The sequence below is a fragment of the Amblyomma mixtum genome, chromosome 1 (assembly GCF_055824585.1).
Source record: "Amblyomma mixtum isolate Tamu chromosome 1, ASM5582458v1, whole genome shotgun sequence".
Lineage (NCBI taxonomy): Eukaryota > Metazoa > Arthropoda > Arachnida > Ixodida > Ixodidae > Amblyomma > Amblyomma mixtum.
This window is the reverse complement of record NC_143012.1, coordinates 10,335,833-10,351,335: the sequence shown is the minus strand read 5'-3', so window position 1 is coordinate 10,351,335 and position 15,503 is coordinate 10,335,833. Positions and strand designations below refer to the sequence as shown.

The 15,503-nt window shown below is 44.7% G+C and overlaps 2 protein-coding genes across 2 annotated transcripts; both read right to left on the bottom strand.

Annotated features, from left to right (window-relative positions):
- Nucleotides 1-1,638: 1,638 nt before the first annotated feature.
- On the bottom strand, nt 1,639-8,022 carry LOC149365429 (inactive hydroxysteroid dehydrogenase-like protein 1). The gene is made up of 8 exons (XM_089542513.1): nt 7,509-8,022; nt 6,956-7,078; nt 6,761-6,871; nt 6,613-6,671; nt 4,529-4,608; nt 4,289-4,370; nt 2,869-3,096; nt 1,639-2,145 (listed from the first exon to the last, which is right to left on the bottom strand). Exons 1-8 carry the CDS (start codon nt 7,750-7,752, stop codon nt 2,047-2,049), a joined length of 1,026 nt encoding a protein of 341 aa, XP_089398639.1. The 5' UTR covers nt 7,753-8,022; the 3' UTR covers nt 1,639-2,046.
- A 1,344-nt stretch (nt 8,023-9,366) lies between these two features.
- On the bottom strand, nt 9,367-12,657 carry Nfs1 (Nfs1 cysteine desulfurase). The gene has a single exon (XM_089542504.1). It carries the CDS (start codon nt 12,547-12,549, stop codon nt 11,203-11,205), a length of 1,347 nt encoding a protein of 448 aa, XP_089398630.1. The 5' UTR covers nt 12,550-12,657; the 3' UTR covers nt 9,367-11,202.
- Between the last annotated feature and the right edge of the window lie 2,846 nt (nt 12,658-15,503).

Here is a 15,503-nt window from a genome sequence, read left to right as displayed (position 1 = left end):
CCCGGCTCCCGCCTTTTTTTTTTTAATTCTCCCTCGTACGGTGGGCGGAGTCGATCAACGCGGGGAGTGCCTTTCAGCCAGCTCTGTGGAGGCTTTGCTTTCGCTTCATTTGTTTTTTAGGTTTCCGCGAATAAATAGTTTATTTGCAGATAATATAACCGCAAAATAAGCCCGCAGAAATAAAAATATGCGCAGACTATTTGCTTCTACGGACTACTACGTATTACTCCGCCAATGGCAGAGCGGCAAGCCGCCACAGGACTAGGTGAAAGGCACTCCCCGCGTTGGTCGACTCCACCCACCGTACGAGGGAGAATTAAAAAAAAAAAAGGCGGGAGCCGGGTGTTAATTCAATTTAATTAGGGAAATCGGCCACACAGTGCAATAAATCGCAGTTTCTAAGAATGCTCGGAACGTGCAGATTGAGTTCCCGCGGCAAAAAGACGAGTTCAGATTCCTCTTCAGTGCACCTTTAAGTGCAAGGAAAAAAAAGAATCTGAGCCGTCTAGTTTGACATTTATCATAATCCAGCAGCACTGAACACTGCTGGTTGAATTGGCTTTAGGAAGTGCCAACAGGTATGAGCACAGTTATACATGAGGTGGTTTTCGTTTTGGAAAACACTTTCAAATATTTGAGGGCTCTTCAAATAATTTTATGATGTTTTGCATCCTTAGTGCAATTTCTGACACGAGCAACTAAAAACTTCTTACCAGGCTGCCTACACACTGACAGACTCATTATGCATAACTTTATGCTCACGAAAAACAACAAACCTATATGGTACTGTGCGATGTCAGTGCACATTAAAGAACCCCAGGTGGTCGAAATTATCCCGAGCCCTCCACTATGGCATCCCTCACAGACTGAGTCGATTTGGGACATTAAACCCCTATAAACCCATTTCTTCCTTTTATAATGAAAAGTTTCTCTCTCCCCGCTCCCTAGCGAGAGGGCATTGCAAGACTATCACTTCTTTTAAACACTATATAACAGCTCAATCATTTATCTTCTTAATGCAGACAAAAGCCTGATCTAATCTATTTTTGCTTGGTGCACAACAGCCTTAATTGCGTGTCATTAAACTCATTACCTTTCCAGTTACTTCTGTGTAGACAGACCTTTGAATTCCACAGTACATCATTAAGCATCTTCCCGCACCATAAATGCAAATGCATTTACTATAAAAATATTCCTTGCTGAACCGCATTTTCTGTCATTCAAGCAAGCACCTTTATTCCTGTGAGTGTGTACTGTTCTAGCTTTTTCTCAACACCAGTTTTTCTCTCTGGGTAACATTTCTGAGGATTTGCGCACACACAAAAAAAAAATTGAGCAAAGAAAGCTGTTGCTCATTACTGACATCAGGTGGGACCTCTTTTCAAATAACCAGTGCTGACGATGGTGTCAATCATGCACTTAAGCTGTAGTTACATTCATTATTTAAACAAGAGATTTATGTTTAAAAATGAAGCTCACCTTCAACATGTTGTGTTTGATGTTCTCAAGCAGCGCCAAATGCCAGAATCGGAAACCTGGAATTATAGCTTGCCTATGTAGTCTTATATGGAACACAATTCCAGTGTGAAAACTGGAATGTTGAGACTTTTAGCAATCACTTGACGAAGACACTCACTCTTCTCATGAACTGAAAAATTGTGACTTTATTAATGTGCGTAGTAGTAGTCCATCACGATCATACAAATAGGACGCTGGACACCTTTTCACACTGAGTTGTTGGCATTGGTGTTGGTTGCCTCTTGCCAAAAGCAAGTTCGCTGAAATACTGCTGGCGTGTGTTGGTACGCAGAAAAGCAGTGCAATTGCTTTGTTATTAAAACAGTTCCAGTCCAAAAGTACGAGCATCTCTCCCAGCACCAACCAAATCAAACAGCACTGCTGATGGCTGCATTCCAAACCATGTTAGACGGCCTCTTCTCTCTCTCTCCATCCAACACATGAGCTGCCAACGGGCTCCAGTAGGGCATGAAAGCGGGTTTCAGATGAAGGCAGGCAGCGCTACCAGCAAACCTAGCTCAGAACTGCTCACACCGACTTTGGCTTGGGCGTGTTGTCAATGGTCTTGAACATCATCCACGAGGTCAAGTTCCACACCCATTGCGGCATGTGCTCATACGTCCAGTACTGGAATGACAGAAGTGATGAAAAAATGATTTTCTTTTCACTACACGTAGATGAACACTTTCTATAACGTCAACTAAAATCAATATCTTTCAACTACAAGTACGAGCAAGCAGGTAAGAGTACGAGAAAAGGCATTCAGAAAAAGCATTAGTGTGGCCAGTTTTTGCAAATGGTCCTGGAAGAAAAATACGGCAGGCTTTATTAAAACTTGCGCCTATGATTCAAAAAGTGCTTGAATGCTTGAGAACCTATTCAATTCGTTTTGAATAACGCAAGCACTAATTTGTACAATGAACCAAATGGAAGGCTTTTCGATTTGCTATTCCAAATTTGCATATAGTCACGCACCCCTACTCGTAAGCATAAAAAGAAAAAAAAAATATGACAGAGAAACAAGCTGCCGCATATAAAGCTCAGCCGTGTGTGTGAAAACGAGTAGATTGTCCCCAAGATACAGTACCACAAGAAGTGTACCATCAATGATCGCGAAAACTACAATGAAGCTTGTAAAGGCTTCAAACTGTATTTTCTGTATGCCCTACTCATGCGAAAAACCACTGCCACGTGATTAATGGGGCACACAGAAATTATTTTGTCCTTGGATGGTCCGAAGTTGTGGAATAATTCAAGCATGACATCTTGTACAAACCCTTTCTCTTGACACTCGAGATCAAAAACTGATGATTCGGTGCAGTCATCGCATGAAAACAAGAGGCAACTAACCTGTAAGCCATGCGTCCAGAACCCTGTGGTTCGCTTGCTGGCACCGATGGTCTGCAAGGAGCTCTTGACAAATGTCTCCGCATCTGGGACGATCAGGCTGGGCGTGCTGAGGAAGTTGCTGAAGCGTACAAGCTTTGTTGAGATATACGATGGGATCAGACTCTGCACTGTGATGCCTTTGTCCTTGTACTCATAGTCAAGAGCCATGGAGAACCAGTCGACAAACACCTGTAACCATAAGGAATGTCACACCTGAAGAACTTCCAGGAGCCAGTGCAGTACCAAGATAAGGGACAGTTGCTTGACAAAAGTGCAGATGCACTTTGAAAGTGACACCGAGGAAAACATGACAACGTTTTTTTTTTCTCAGTCAATTCCAACAGCTGGGCCTTTTGTGACTTCTGACATTTGTGTGGCAGTAAAAGGCAGTTAAAGTGGAACACCTCTTCCCACCACAGATTTAAATTCATGACATTGCATGTGACAAAATGTCAGGGGTCTCGTTTGTTTCATTCTGGGTATTTGGTTTTCGTTTTCATCACTCTCTGCGATAAAAATGCACTAGCTGTGGCAATGCAAAAGCTGCCTTGATATTCAGGCACATTATCCTTAGTCTTCTGTTGTGTTGATCAAGAAATCCCACCTGTCACACCTGTCATTGCACAGTACTAGTTTGAACTATTGGAAATGGGGACACCTGTTTTTCATTTTTACGTATCTTTCCTTAAAAAGTTATCAATCTAGACCAACTTTAAGAATAAACTTTCCTTCAGCTCTATCTGCCAATGGACTTTTGAAAATTGCAGAGAAACTGATGCAACACATATTCAGAGAAGTTGCACCAGAAGCTGCGACAAATTTGAAATCTAATTTATTGCATTTCACTCTTAAGGTGACTTAGCATCCCTATACATGTTTTTTTACGATTCAGTTTTTGTGTAATCAAACTGTGCCATCATTAGCCAAGGCAAACCATCCCCAAGCATGGTGAAAAGTAACCAGCACAGAGCTCTCTACGTGCTATGCACTTCTACTGTCAAAAGTTCAGAAACCTGATTTTGATGGTTTTGACGGTGAAGTGCTTAACGCGCACTCTGAACATCAGGCAGCATGTATCTATTCCAAACTGCACCCAAAGATGGCAGTGACATATTTTTTTTCTCTAATCTTGCATTCCACAAACTTTTGACCACTTGTATACATGAATTAATCTGTGATGTACACTCACGGAATCTGCTTTAGACGTAACTTCAGTGAAGAAATAAACCAGTAATTATGTTCAGAGTGAATGCTTACTCGCACACCAATTCTGTTAGTTCACTGCCTGCTAAAACTTTCCTCTCAGCAATTTCCTAAAATGAAAAAGAACAGGATGCTAGAACAAACACATTTGATCAGATATTGAGACCACAATGCATACCTTCGATGCAGAGTAAACAGCCATGAGTGGGAGTGGGTAAAACGAAGAAATTGATGACATGTTGACAATGAGGCCCTTTTTCCTGAAAGAGGGAGTGCAAGAACGCCACGCAATATGTAGAAGTGATGCTAAACATACCAATGAAAATGTACAACCCAGCAAGAGAACAACATGTTTTACAAGAAAGTTAGGGAACACAGTAGTCCCTGTTGTGTTCATGTGTAACTTCTCCCCACTTACCTCTCGACCATTTGTGGCAGTACAATGTACGTCATCATCATGACAGCCATCATGTTGATGTTGACACTTTCTATTAGTTTCTAGAAAAGAAGACATTAAAAACAAAACATCAGAGAGAGTGATGGTAAAAGGTTATTGGTGCAAAGCAAGGCTAGTTCAGGCTAGCTGCAATTTCTTTTGAAGTAAACAATGCTATGCAATTTAGCATGGGATGAAAAGGAAAAAGGTAGAAAAAGTACACATTTAAATGTGACCTTGTCCGCTCCTGCTATTGTGTTCTTTGTTAAAATTATGCAGTGCTCTTTCTTCCAGAGGTAAATTGTGCTTCAACAACTGGAAATGAAGCTACAGTCTGAGCACAGCCATATGCTGACTAGGAAAAGCTTAAAAAAATTAATGCGGTAACAAACAAACAAACAAACAAACAAACAAAATGAATAAATAAATATCCCCTTGCTACAAATTCGCTCCACCTTGGCTGATTCTCTTGATCCGCACAGAGGTGCGTCTTAGTTATGCGGTAATCGCATGAGACGACGTTAGTTTGGTTTGGTTTAGAGGGTTTAACGCCCCAAAGCAACTAAGGCTATGACAGACGCCGTAGTGAAGGGCTCCGAAAATTTCGATCACCTGGGGTTCTTTAACGTGCACTGACATCGCACAGAACACGGACCTCTAGAATTTCGCCTCGGTCGTGAGACGACGTTAGTAGTTACCACAGTCAAATGTGGTTTTAAGCAGTAGCAAGTACAAAAATGAAAATTAAACCATGTAACACCAATATAACAAGCTGTAAGTAGCATGATTAAAATACATATACCATCACTTCCACCTCAAAGTATTTGTCGTTAACACATAATAATAGCAAATAGTTAGCAATATTACAGCCACAACATCACACTTTTTCATGTCGCCAGGCAAGTTTGAAAAAACGCCACAAATCAGCAAAATTTCTAGCTGATTTCACTCGCTCAAAATGTTTTTATTACTTCACACAGTACCTGCTACCAAGTTCTAGCTCAATACACATATAAACCAAAGTAACTAGCAATTATATGCTAGAAATATATACACACAGAACCATATAAATATACAAAAATACATGAACCCCTTGAAGAGTTCATTGCACAAGGAAAGGTCGATGAAGCAAATTAGCTTGCAATTTTACTCGCATATATCACACACAGTAAAGTGGCTGTGAACACTTTTCACATACCATTCAGAAGTGCTGCACTATTCGCAATCTTTTATGCATAGCTACAAAGCATGCTTCCTTTCCCAGCCAATTAAATACTTCGAATGATATTTAACCACTGCCAGCCCTAAATAAAATATTTAAAATGTTGAACTTTGATCCTTATAAAAATAAGCTGACTGTAACCAAGAATTAAGGTTTCTATCAATGTGCTTTGCAAATGGAAAAAAAATGAACCTGTCACAGTGTGTGTAAAATAGAAATGCGAAATTTGCAAAACAAGTCATTGAATATGCAAATAACTGTAGAAAACTGCTCCACATGAAAAGTCTTGAAGATGATTATTCATAGCACAGCCTGAGTGAAATAATATTCGTTTTAAATATGTTAAATTCACAACTGCCATAGTCAGTGTACTGCGGAAATAACAATTTTACATGTGTGCATATCACATATCCAATGTGTTCAAAATGATTGCTAATTATATATTTTTATGCACCAATAGAACATTGTGGGCTACAAGAGATGCTGTACTTGTAGGCTCCAGATTAATTTTGACAGCCTGGAGTTCATTGACATGCATCAAGATCTCAACACACTAGCGTTTTGGCATCTTGCCCCTATCTAGATGCAGCTACTGCAAGATGAATAATTCCTGGAACTCATGGTTGGCAGTTTAATGCCATATGCATTGTGGCTGCTCGACTTTTAAAAAAAATCACAGCAAATATTGCTCTCAATGAAATGTCTCAGTAATAGGCAGAGTGTTGCCTGAAGGTCAACCACTGTCTACAGTTATGATGTGCAATAAAATCACGAAACTCAGCACTGTTTTTCAGCGCACTGTTAAAAACTGCTCCGAGCATAAAAAAATTCTACAGACACATACCTTCTCTGGAACATTGAGGAACAAGCTGGGAGAATCGTACATTACTCCAGCGTTGTTTACTGCACACCAGAAACAATTTTGGATTAAATGCTTGCTTCACAGAACTGGCATTAAAATTTTACAAAGATATCTGAATGGGTTCACTTACTCAAAATGCCAATTTCTTTGCCCTCCAACTGTTTCGCTATCTCCGGGTAAATATGCCTCCCTTCGCTGAGGTCTGCTTGAATAATTTGCGTTCGCACGCGGAAATCAAACTCTGAAAAATAAAGGAGGAAAAAAAACGGAGTAAGAAACAACTCAGTGCGGTGGTCACTCTCACAACGGGGGCGAGGACACTTGCCAAGTTCCTGCGCTGTGGCTCGTAATTTCTCCATGTCTCGGCTGATCAGAATTATGTTCAATCCTCTTTTCGCCAGCTGACGTGCGTACTGCTTTCCGATGCCATCCGTGCCACCTGTGACCACTACATGACAATGTGAAGGGGGAAAACAAAAAGTCGACAGTCAGGCTAGTTACACAGACATCGTGGACAACAAGCACGCATTTACGCGGAACACTGATCGTCTAGGGCAGCGAGTTATAAAAGGACTTAACAGCGACAGATTAGATGCACCCGCGTTCATCGTAGCTAAAGCACATCAAGAGCGATACGCTGCTGCTTTTCCAAGTTGCACTGCCTGCGAAATGTCAAGTTCATCGCCGCTGTGCACGAGCCCAAAACGCCTTCAGCGCATCTCCGGGATAAGCGGGCTAGCGTATGCGGGAAGGAAATGAGCGAGCCGGTTCTCTCAACTCGGCCGTTTCGCAGGAAGCAGCCCATCGAGAGCTGCGGACAGCCCTGAACTCGGTCAAGTTCGCGAACTCCCGAAGGACGACGGGCGCGCATCACTCACCTGCCCATTGGCCGTAGCGTGTGAAGTCGTGCCAACGAAGCTGCGACAGCACAAACACTCGGACGCCTTCGACGAGACGCACGCTGACGGCCGCAGCCGTCTTCCCGGCGTAGAAGAGGCCGACGAAAGCAAGGATGCTTTCGAAGCGCTTGAAACGCACGATCACATCTTGTAGCAGAAATAAACCTTGGTCGACGGCTGCCATTTTCAGCCGGTCGTAGTACGTTGTCGATGCCGATGACATCTCGGCAACAAGGACTCGAGCTCGGGTTCGTTTTCGGTTCCGGCGAAGAGACCCACTAGCGCGAAAAACGCCGCGTCGTGCAGGGAGCTCCTGGGTGTCACTACCTGTGCCTCCCTCGACCTGTATCGGGCCGTGTTACCTGGTCCGTCTCTCTCGCAGACTTTTACCAACTGGCGGCGGCTTTGAGAAACTGACGCTGGCGTACTCGATTCGTTCGCCGCCCCCGAAGAAGCCAAGAGCGCGAGTGGCGCGCCGCTTATCCCAGCAAGGACCTGTGAAAACTGGAGGAAGTAGCGCGCGCGGAGCTGCGAAGTTTTGCAATCCTTTGTTTCGAGGGCCGCCACTCCACCCAAGGTCTTCCTCGTCTGACGTCCATGCGCGCTGGCGGAAAGCCTTCGTTAAACACTACGTCTAGGCGTAAATTTCCGTGACTGCGCTTGTGCTCGAAGGTCCTTCTTGAATAAGAGCAGTTGTTGCCCGTGTTTGTACCTAGAAACTGTTAGAGAGTTCTACTTAGTATTGTTTCAGTCACTGCTACATTCAGTAGAAAGAAAATGGATACAAACGTTATTGAGCCATGCACAGACACTTTACAAAATCTAGGAGATTGTGCTTTTTCAACCAGAAAGAAAAAAAAATGATAAAAGTATACCCAATTAAATTTTCAAAATGCGGTTGTAACTACAAACGGTCAGTATCCTTGGTAGGCACACTCCCAATGTGGATGCCAGGGGCATTGCGAGACGGTGCATTGTTTAAGTAGAGTAGTTGAGCGGTGTGAGATATCCCTCTTCGACCTTGAACACCTCTGCAGACTGGCAGGCTCCATCTCATTGATTGTCTTCTAGCTTAGTGCTGTTCACTGTCGTCACCCGCCCAGGGCTGTTAAGCAGGTTTCTCCATTGCATGTAAGGACACTTGAAACCATGCATAGCTTCCACAAAAAAGTGTCATGTTTGGCTACTGTGATGCCAAGCAGCTGCTCCATCGCTGTCATCAACATGCACACCACGCAGGTGTCCCATCCTCACCTGGTGCAGCAATAACTGGTCAAACTGCCTTTAGAAGTAAACTTTCCGTGTGTTTTTGTTCAGCGGGTCCATAATTCAATGTTTGTAACTTTTTTTATTGCTAATATGATTTCTTTCTGCAAGCACTGCTATAAATTGCTTACCAGTAATTAATGACCATTTTTGCACTGCTAGATAGAATTCTCGGGCTGACAAAAACACTAAGAGAAACTGAGTTTTGACAGCACAAGAATACCACATTATACCACTGAAAAAATGAACGCAATTCGTCCGCAGGAATTATTATTATCAAAAAAAATCCAAAAGCCATGTTTCAAAATAAACACCTGAAAAAGCCTGCGAAATTTTTTACAAATAAAAACTGAAAACTCCGACCCCTAATTATGCGTAGGAGAGTCGAAATCTAGGGCAGTTGGTACATACTTAGTACAGGAAAACCAGTCAAAAAAAAGATGAAGCATGAAGAGAGGAATGCAAGCAACGACGATTGGTCCTTGTTGCATGCACTCTTTTCTTCATTTTTTTTGTACTGATTTAATTATATGTCTTACAGTTCACAAAAGTGAAGAACTCAAAAACACACTTCCACTGCCAGAGTGCACTTTATTGCAGTAAACCAACATAAAGTGCTTAGTTGTTACAGGAGAGTAAGACCAAAGAACTCGAAACATGTACTACCGCTTACTTACATATAATGTTGACGGAAAAAATGTTCAGATATTTGTGCATACACACACAAAAAAGTAAAGCCTCACAATTATTCACTCGCACTCAAGCATTTTCAAATGCAAACACAGACTAGCATCACAACATATCATGTCCACGGTCTCAACTCCTCATGCCATATATACAACTATGTGTCTGAACCTTTCTATAAAGAGACGTAAAGTATGAACTAAAAGTCACATGAAAAACTATCAAAAAAGACGAAATGTAATTTGCATTTTAACAAGCTCAAAATTATAGGTCTGACACTATTCTTTACATCTTTGATTTCTATTACATTTACACTTGCTACAGAACATAAACACACTAACCGAGTGAAATCAGCACTGATTGCTCTTAAGTATCGGGCTAACCCTTCATGGACAAGGACTGTACATGTTGTGAATGTCACAAGTTCAAAAGTAATTTCTCAGATCATACTCGAGCAAATACAATGTTTCAAGCACAGAGCTGCACAGCTGTGGTGAATGGGGTCTCATATTCTGCTACTTTGCATATGTTACTTTTCTTCAGATACCAAGGATGTCACTGAAGATGTGAATAATGAATTATGTCAATGTTACTGATGGTTTGGTAAATCACTGCAATATTTTAGTTTAGTTAGTTTAGTTTATGGTGTTTAACGTCCCAAAGCGACTAAGGCTATGAGAGACGCCGTAGTGAAGGGCTCCGGAAATTTCGACCACCTGGGGTTCTTTAACGTGCACTGACATCGCACAGTACACGGGCCTCTAGAATTTCTCCTCCAAAGAAATTCCAGCCGCCGCGGCCGGGATCGAACCCGCGTCTTTCGGGTCAGCAGCCGAGCACCATAACCGCTGAGCCACCGCGGCGGCTGCAATATTTTCCAGTTACAAGGTATTGACACTTGATTAATATTAATCACAAAATATAGTACTCAGTAAGGTGACAGCCAGATCCAGTACACAGCAGCTACATCTGTAAACCTCCAATCATGTTACATGCCAAATACCAGCACTACAACAAGTGGCACAGTAATGTCTTGTGTATTTAAAATATGTTTCAGGAGATCAATTTTCAAAATTCACAGCTTAGTTAGCAGATCGATCAGTGGCTTCTCCATGCGATGCCTGTTGCATTATTTATGAACTGCCCTTGAACTGCAATCCTGACTTCAAGCGATAGAGTGTCTTTTTCTGAGGGACGGCTCCACGAGTATGTCTGCATAAGAAGCCAGAAAGCTAGTGTGTTTCTTAGTTAACACAGCAAGTCCCTCTGATGCTTCTGAAATGACAGTTAAGATGACTGGAAATCTCCACATCTTTAGCTACTGCATGTCTGCCACTTTCCGGTCTGAACACACTGTAACACTGACACTTGCAACGGCATAATTTATTGTAACGTGGCAATGTTACAGGCTCATGCAACAGCAGAACCAGTCACAGACATTTAGCTAAGTCACTACAGGGGCTGGGGAAAGGACTGGCACAGCCACCCTGCGTGCGATTGCAGACGCGCACTCAACTAAAAGTACTGGCCAATCCTCCAACTGCTGCCATTCGAGCACCCAAGTGCAAACAGAAATGCTACAAAGACTGTACAGTGATGGTGTTGGTAATCACAGCTGTGGCCTGCTTCAGCGTCTTCCACTTTCTCCAACTGTGTACTAGCAGAAGCTAATTTGCCTTGCTCCGAAGCTTGCACTTCTTGCCAAAGAGGCATGCTAGTAGGCTCAGTGCTGTGTCCAATGAATAGACTTGAGGTCGATGCCTTCCTGGACCATCTCCCATAGTGGGCTCATCTCGCGCAGCTTCTTGACCTCCTTGACACACTTGTTCGCCGTGTAGACCACCTCTTCCTCGGACGTAAAACGGCCCAGGCCAAAGCGAATCGACGAGTGGGCCAAGTCTTCGTCCGCCCCGATGGCTCGCAGCACGTACGACGGCTCCAGGGACGCCGACGTGCAGGCCGATCCTGATGACAATGCCACGTCCTTCATGGCCATGAGCAGACTCTCTCCCTCAACGCTGGCGAACGACAGGTTCACACAGCCGGGATATGTGCGCTGCGGATCGCCGTTGCGAACGACGTGCGTGAGCTCGCTCGTGATAAGCGAAACGAGCAGGTCGGACAGCCGGCTTACGTGCCGGTGGTCGTACTCCATCTCGCGGACGCAGATCTCGCACGCGGCCCCCAGGCCCACGGCGAGCGGAGTCGGCACAGTGCCACTACGAATGCCACGCTCCTGACCGCCGCCGCTTTGCAGTGCTTCCACGCGCACTCGGGGCCTGCGGCGCAAGTAAAGGGCTCCGACTCCCTTGGGGCCGTAAATCTTGTGGCCACTGATGGACATGAGGTCCACCATCAACTCGTCCACGTCGACGCGGATCTTGCCCACGGCTTGCGCGGCGTCGGTGTGGAAGAAGACTTTGTGCTTGCGGCAGACAGCGCCGATTTCGGCGATCGGTTGTGCCACACCGATCTCGTTGTTCACCGTCATCACCGACACGAGAGCAGTGTCGGGCCGTATGGCGTCTTCCAGCTGCCTGACGTCGACGAGACCGTTGCGGTTCACTGGCAGGTATGTGACGTCGAAGCCCTCGGCCTCCATGGCGCGACAAGAGTCCAGGACGCATTTATGCTCCGTCTGTGTAGTGATGATGTGCTTTTTCTTCTCCGCGTAGAACCGAGCGACTCCCTTTATGCTGATGTTATTGGATTCGGTAGCTCCACTCGTGAAGATGATCTCCTTGGCTTGAGCGCCAATGAGAGCGGCGACTTGGCTCCTTGCCTTTTCGACCGCAGACTCGCTCTCCCAACCATACGCGTGCGTTCGCGAGTGCGGGTTGCCGTAGTTGTTAATTAGGTACGGCAGCATAGCGTCCACAACGCGTGGGTCGAGCGGGGTCGTCGACTGGGCATCCAAATAGAGGGGTCTCAAGTTGTTCGCCTCACTTGCGCTCTCCAGCTCGTACTCGCCGCCTAGGAGCTTGGAAGGTATGGAGCACATCGTCCGCGGCGAGGCGTTTTTTGCCGCCGGTCGCCACACTAGTCGAAAGTTCCGCAACAGCGCAGACATGGTTGAATTTTGATCACGCTGTCCTCAAGTGCGCGGTCAGTTGCTTCGGCAAACAGACACAACAAATAACGCGGCGACCATTGGCTACCATTGGCTTAGTACACAACTGCTGTTGACTTAGCGACTTAGCTACGATCCAATTAAAGAGCAGACATACGCATGCACAAAATTTTGATTGTGTGATTTTTTAATAATGCACAAAAATATTAATAAACTTCAATAAACAGGTTACAATTTTTTTGGCAAGTTTCGGTCTTTATTCTAGAATTGAACAGCAGTGTTTTGTTGTTGTTTTTTTTTTGTCATACCGATTGTGACCATACTATTTGCGTAACCACGGTGTAAGATAAACAGGTAGTCGACGACGGGGCGAAATAAAGGGGCGAACGCGGCGAATTAGCGCATACTGATGACTACGTCTGCGTCGCTGGCCCATCGAAGTTCCCGCCGCAACGTGGCAGCACCAGTTTAGGGGACAAAACGCGCCAAACTTAAAGTCCGTTTCCGCCACTGTGATCAGATCGTCGGTCTAAAGAAAGTGTCCTTTTGGAGCTGCCGCCAAATGACTTGTGTGTTACTTAGAGAGTTATGGGGTTATGGGAAGATTTGTCTGTCTTCCTTGAATTGAATTTTAATCCATGCATTTACTCCAAATGATTCACAGAGCAGTTCAGTCCGTCTGTTCTCTCTGCGGGCACCAAAAGGCAGACACTCCACTCCTTCAGCAAGACAAGCCGTCATAGTGTCTGCAGCAGTCTACCCAGTCGTATTGGGAGGCCCAGCTGCTCAGCGCGGACCCTGAGGTTCAACTCCGAGACACGGAGAAGGTCGAAGAGGTCGCCGAAATACATTGTCGGTCGGCCACCTGGCGTCCGGCCTAGAAGAGGAGCTCACCGCGGGGAGGAAATAATACCACCCCAAACCGCGCCTAAAACCTCTCAGGGTGAGCTCACGGGCTAGTTGGTTATTCATAATAATTTTTTCAACAGCGCATGCTACACAAGGACACAAGACGAGGAAACACACTATCTGGTTCACAGATCTATCTGGTTCATCACTCAGGAACTTGCCAGTGCACTGCAAGAATTGCAAACTTAAACTAGGTTCTAATGAACAATGCACCCCTATGTTCAAAAGAACAACCATTCTGAAGAAATGCCCCTACCAGCTGACTCGCGAAATAATAGAAGCAGCCAAGATTTGTAACCTCAAGAGTGAATGCGTTAGTACGCCTTCTGTTTCTCTGTCAAACAAAGAGATAGCGTTCCTGTCTGGTTTTATGTGATTTTGACCTGGTTTTTTCCGGTAGTTCTTCCTTCGTTTTTACTTTTGCTTTTACCCTCCTTTTTGTACCTCTGTTTTATCTCTTTTAGTCTTCGTGTTAGCACTTTTTACATCTCATTTGTGACCACTTTTTTAGCCGTGTTAGTTGTTGGCCCTCATGCACTTCAGATGTTTTTTCGCCTCGGTCATCATCATGCTTAGTTACCGCGATTTGTGCTTTTACCACTTTTAAAAACGATTTCTGCCCACTGTTTGTTACGCAAAAAAAGGGCAAGTGAAATAATTTCTTCTCGCTGCTTCTTGTAATCTTTCTTCTTTTTTGCGGTCTTGGTCACCCTTGTATTGTATGCTTAACTCTTGAATATTTTTTCTTGCTTGTGGCTTGACACGTGCAGTGATTTTAGGTTTTCCCTAGTGGGCGGTTCCTTGAGGGTATATATGTAGGGGTTGGCGCCTTTTCTCAAATAAAGTTGCAGTTCAGCGCTCGTGTGTGTGTTTCCTCGTCTTGTGTCCTTGTGTAGCATGCGCTGTTGAAAAAAAATATTAAAACCTCTCCTTCAATAAAGGTTACCTCCTTCTTCTCATGAATATACAAGAATATATAAAACCAACAAGTGAAGCAACTACACGCCTACACGCCTAATGGCTTCCAACTGGAACTGTTTATTTGGGCTGATTTGCGCCCACCGCTATCGGCCGTGCTCAATTTAAAGCTGACAGTGAACTTTCGAGATACGGCTGCAAAGTTGCTGCAACATTCTGTAACAACGTATAATCGGCTTCGCCAGTATGCAAGTAATCGAGATAAATCTGGACGTGTCTTGCATCAGAGAGCGATAAAGCGGTGTGCCGGCAGCTTTGTAGAATGAACAAACACTACAAAGATTCGCGGCAATATTAGCATTCGGCAGCCATGCCAGAAGTTTCTTCCACCGTGGTCCGCGCTACGACATAAGCCACCGTTCCGCATGAGTGGCACCCCATCACAACTGAACGAACCGAAGCATCCTAACCATCCCCCATTACGAAGCGGGGTTCGGGTGTCCGCATAGAACGACAGTAATCGCTGCCTTCCTCAGCGTTACCCGATATGGTTAGTTTACCTTTCTTGGTAACCTCCTCCTCCTCTTTTTTTTAACCTGTACCGGCAGGCATCAAACATGCCCCAGGATGCATTAGGGCGGCCATTCCTCCTTATCGCACTTTTGTTGTTGTCGTTGTTAGTCTTTCAAAAGATAATCACATCTACCCTGTTCTTCGTTTTCTTCTGCCTCACGCCGTCGCGGTGGCTCTGCGTCGGATGTTACAAAACGGCTGATTTTAGACACCAACGTTTTCCACGAGCCTGTAAAGTTCTCCCGCAGCTACAGAGGTAAAGTTTGCTTCAGTGTCGGCGGCCTCGACGCTTCTTCAACTTCAGGTGCGTAGCGACTACACACGGCCAGCGTTTTTTTTTTTAAGCTTTTACTATTGCCTCGCAAGTTCAGTTTCGTCCCTTCGTGGGCGTTCTCGTAGCGCGTTTTAACCTTTTTCACACCCCATAACCCGCTCTTGAACTTGTCCGTCCTTTGTTAAGGGAAGGGCATAGAAGCTTCGTAGGCGTCGGCGCCAAACAGACCCTTACACCTTTATACTTTTCGAGCCCCCGTGCAGGGATGCGTTGCAGTTGC

What these genes read in the sequence shown, in the direction of transcription:
- LOC149365429 (XM_089542513.1), bottom strand. Translation starts at nt 7,752, where the DNA reads ATGTCATCGGCATCGACAACGTACTACGACCGGCTGAAAATGGCAGCC. An exon ending in AGCCACAGCGCAGGAACTTG is followed by an intron (nt 6,872 to 6,955) that starts GCAAGTGTCCTC and finishes TTTATTTTTCAG; the next exon opens with AGTTTGATTTCCGCGTGCGA. An exon ending in TCTGGACGCATGGCTTACAG is followed by an intron (nt 2,146 to 2,868) that starts GTTAGTTGCCTC and finishes CTGTCATTCCAG; the next exon opens with TACTGGACGTATGAGCACAT.
- Nfs1 (XM_089542504.1), bottom strand. Translation starts at nt 12,549, where the DNA reads ATGTCTGCGCTGTTGCGGAACTTTCGACTAGTGTGGCGACCGGCGGCA.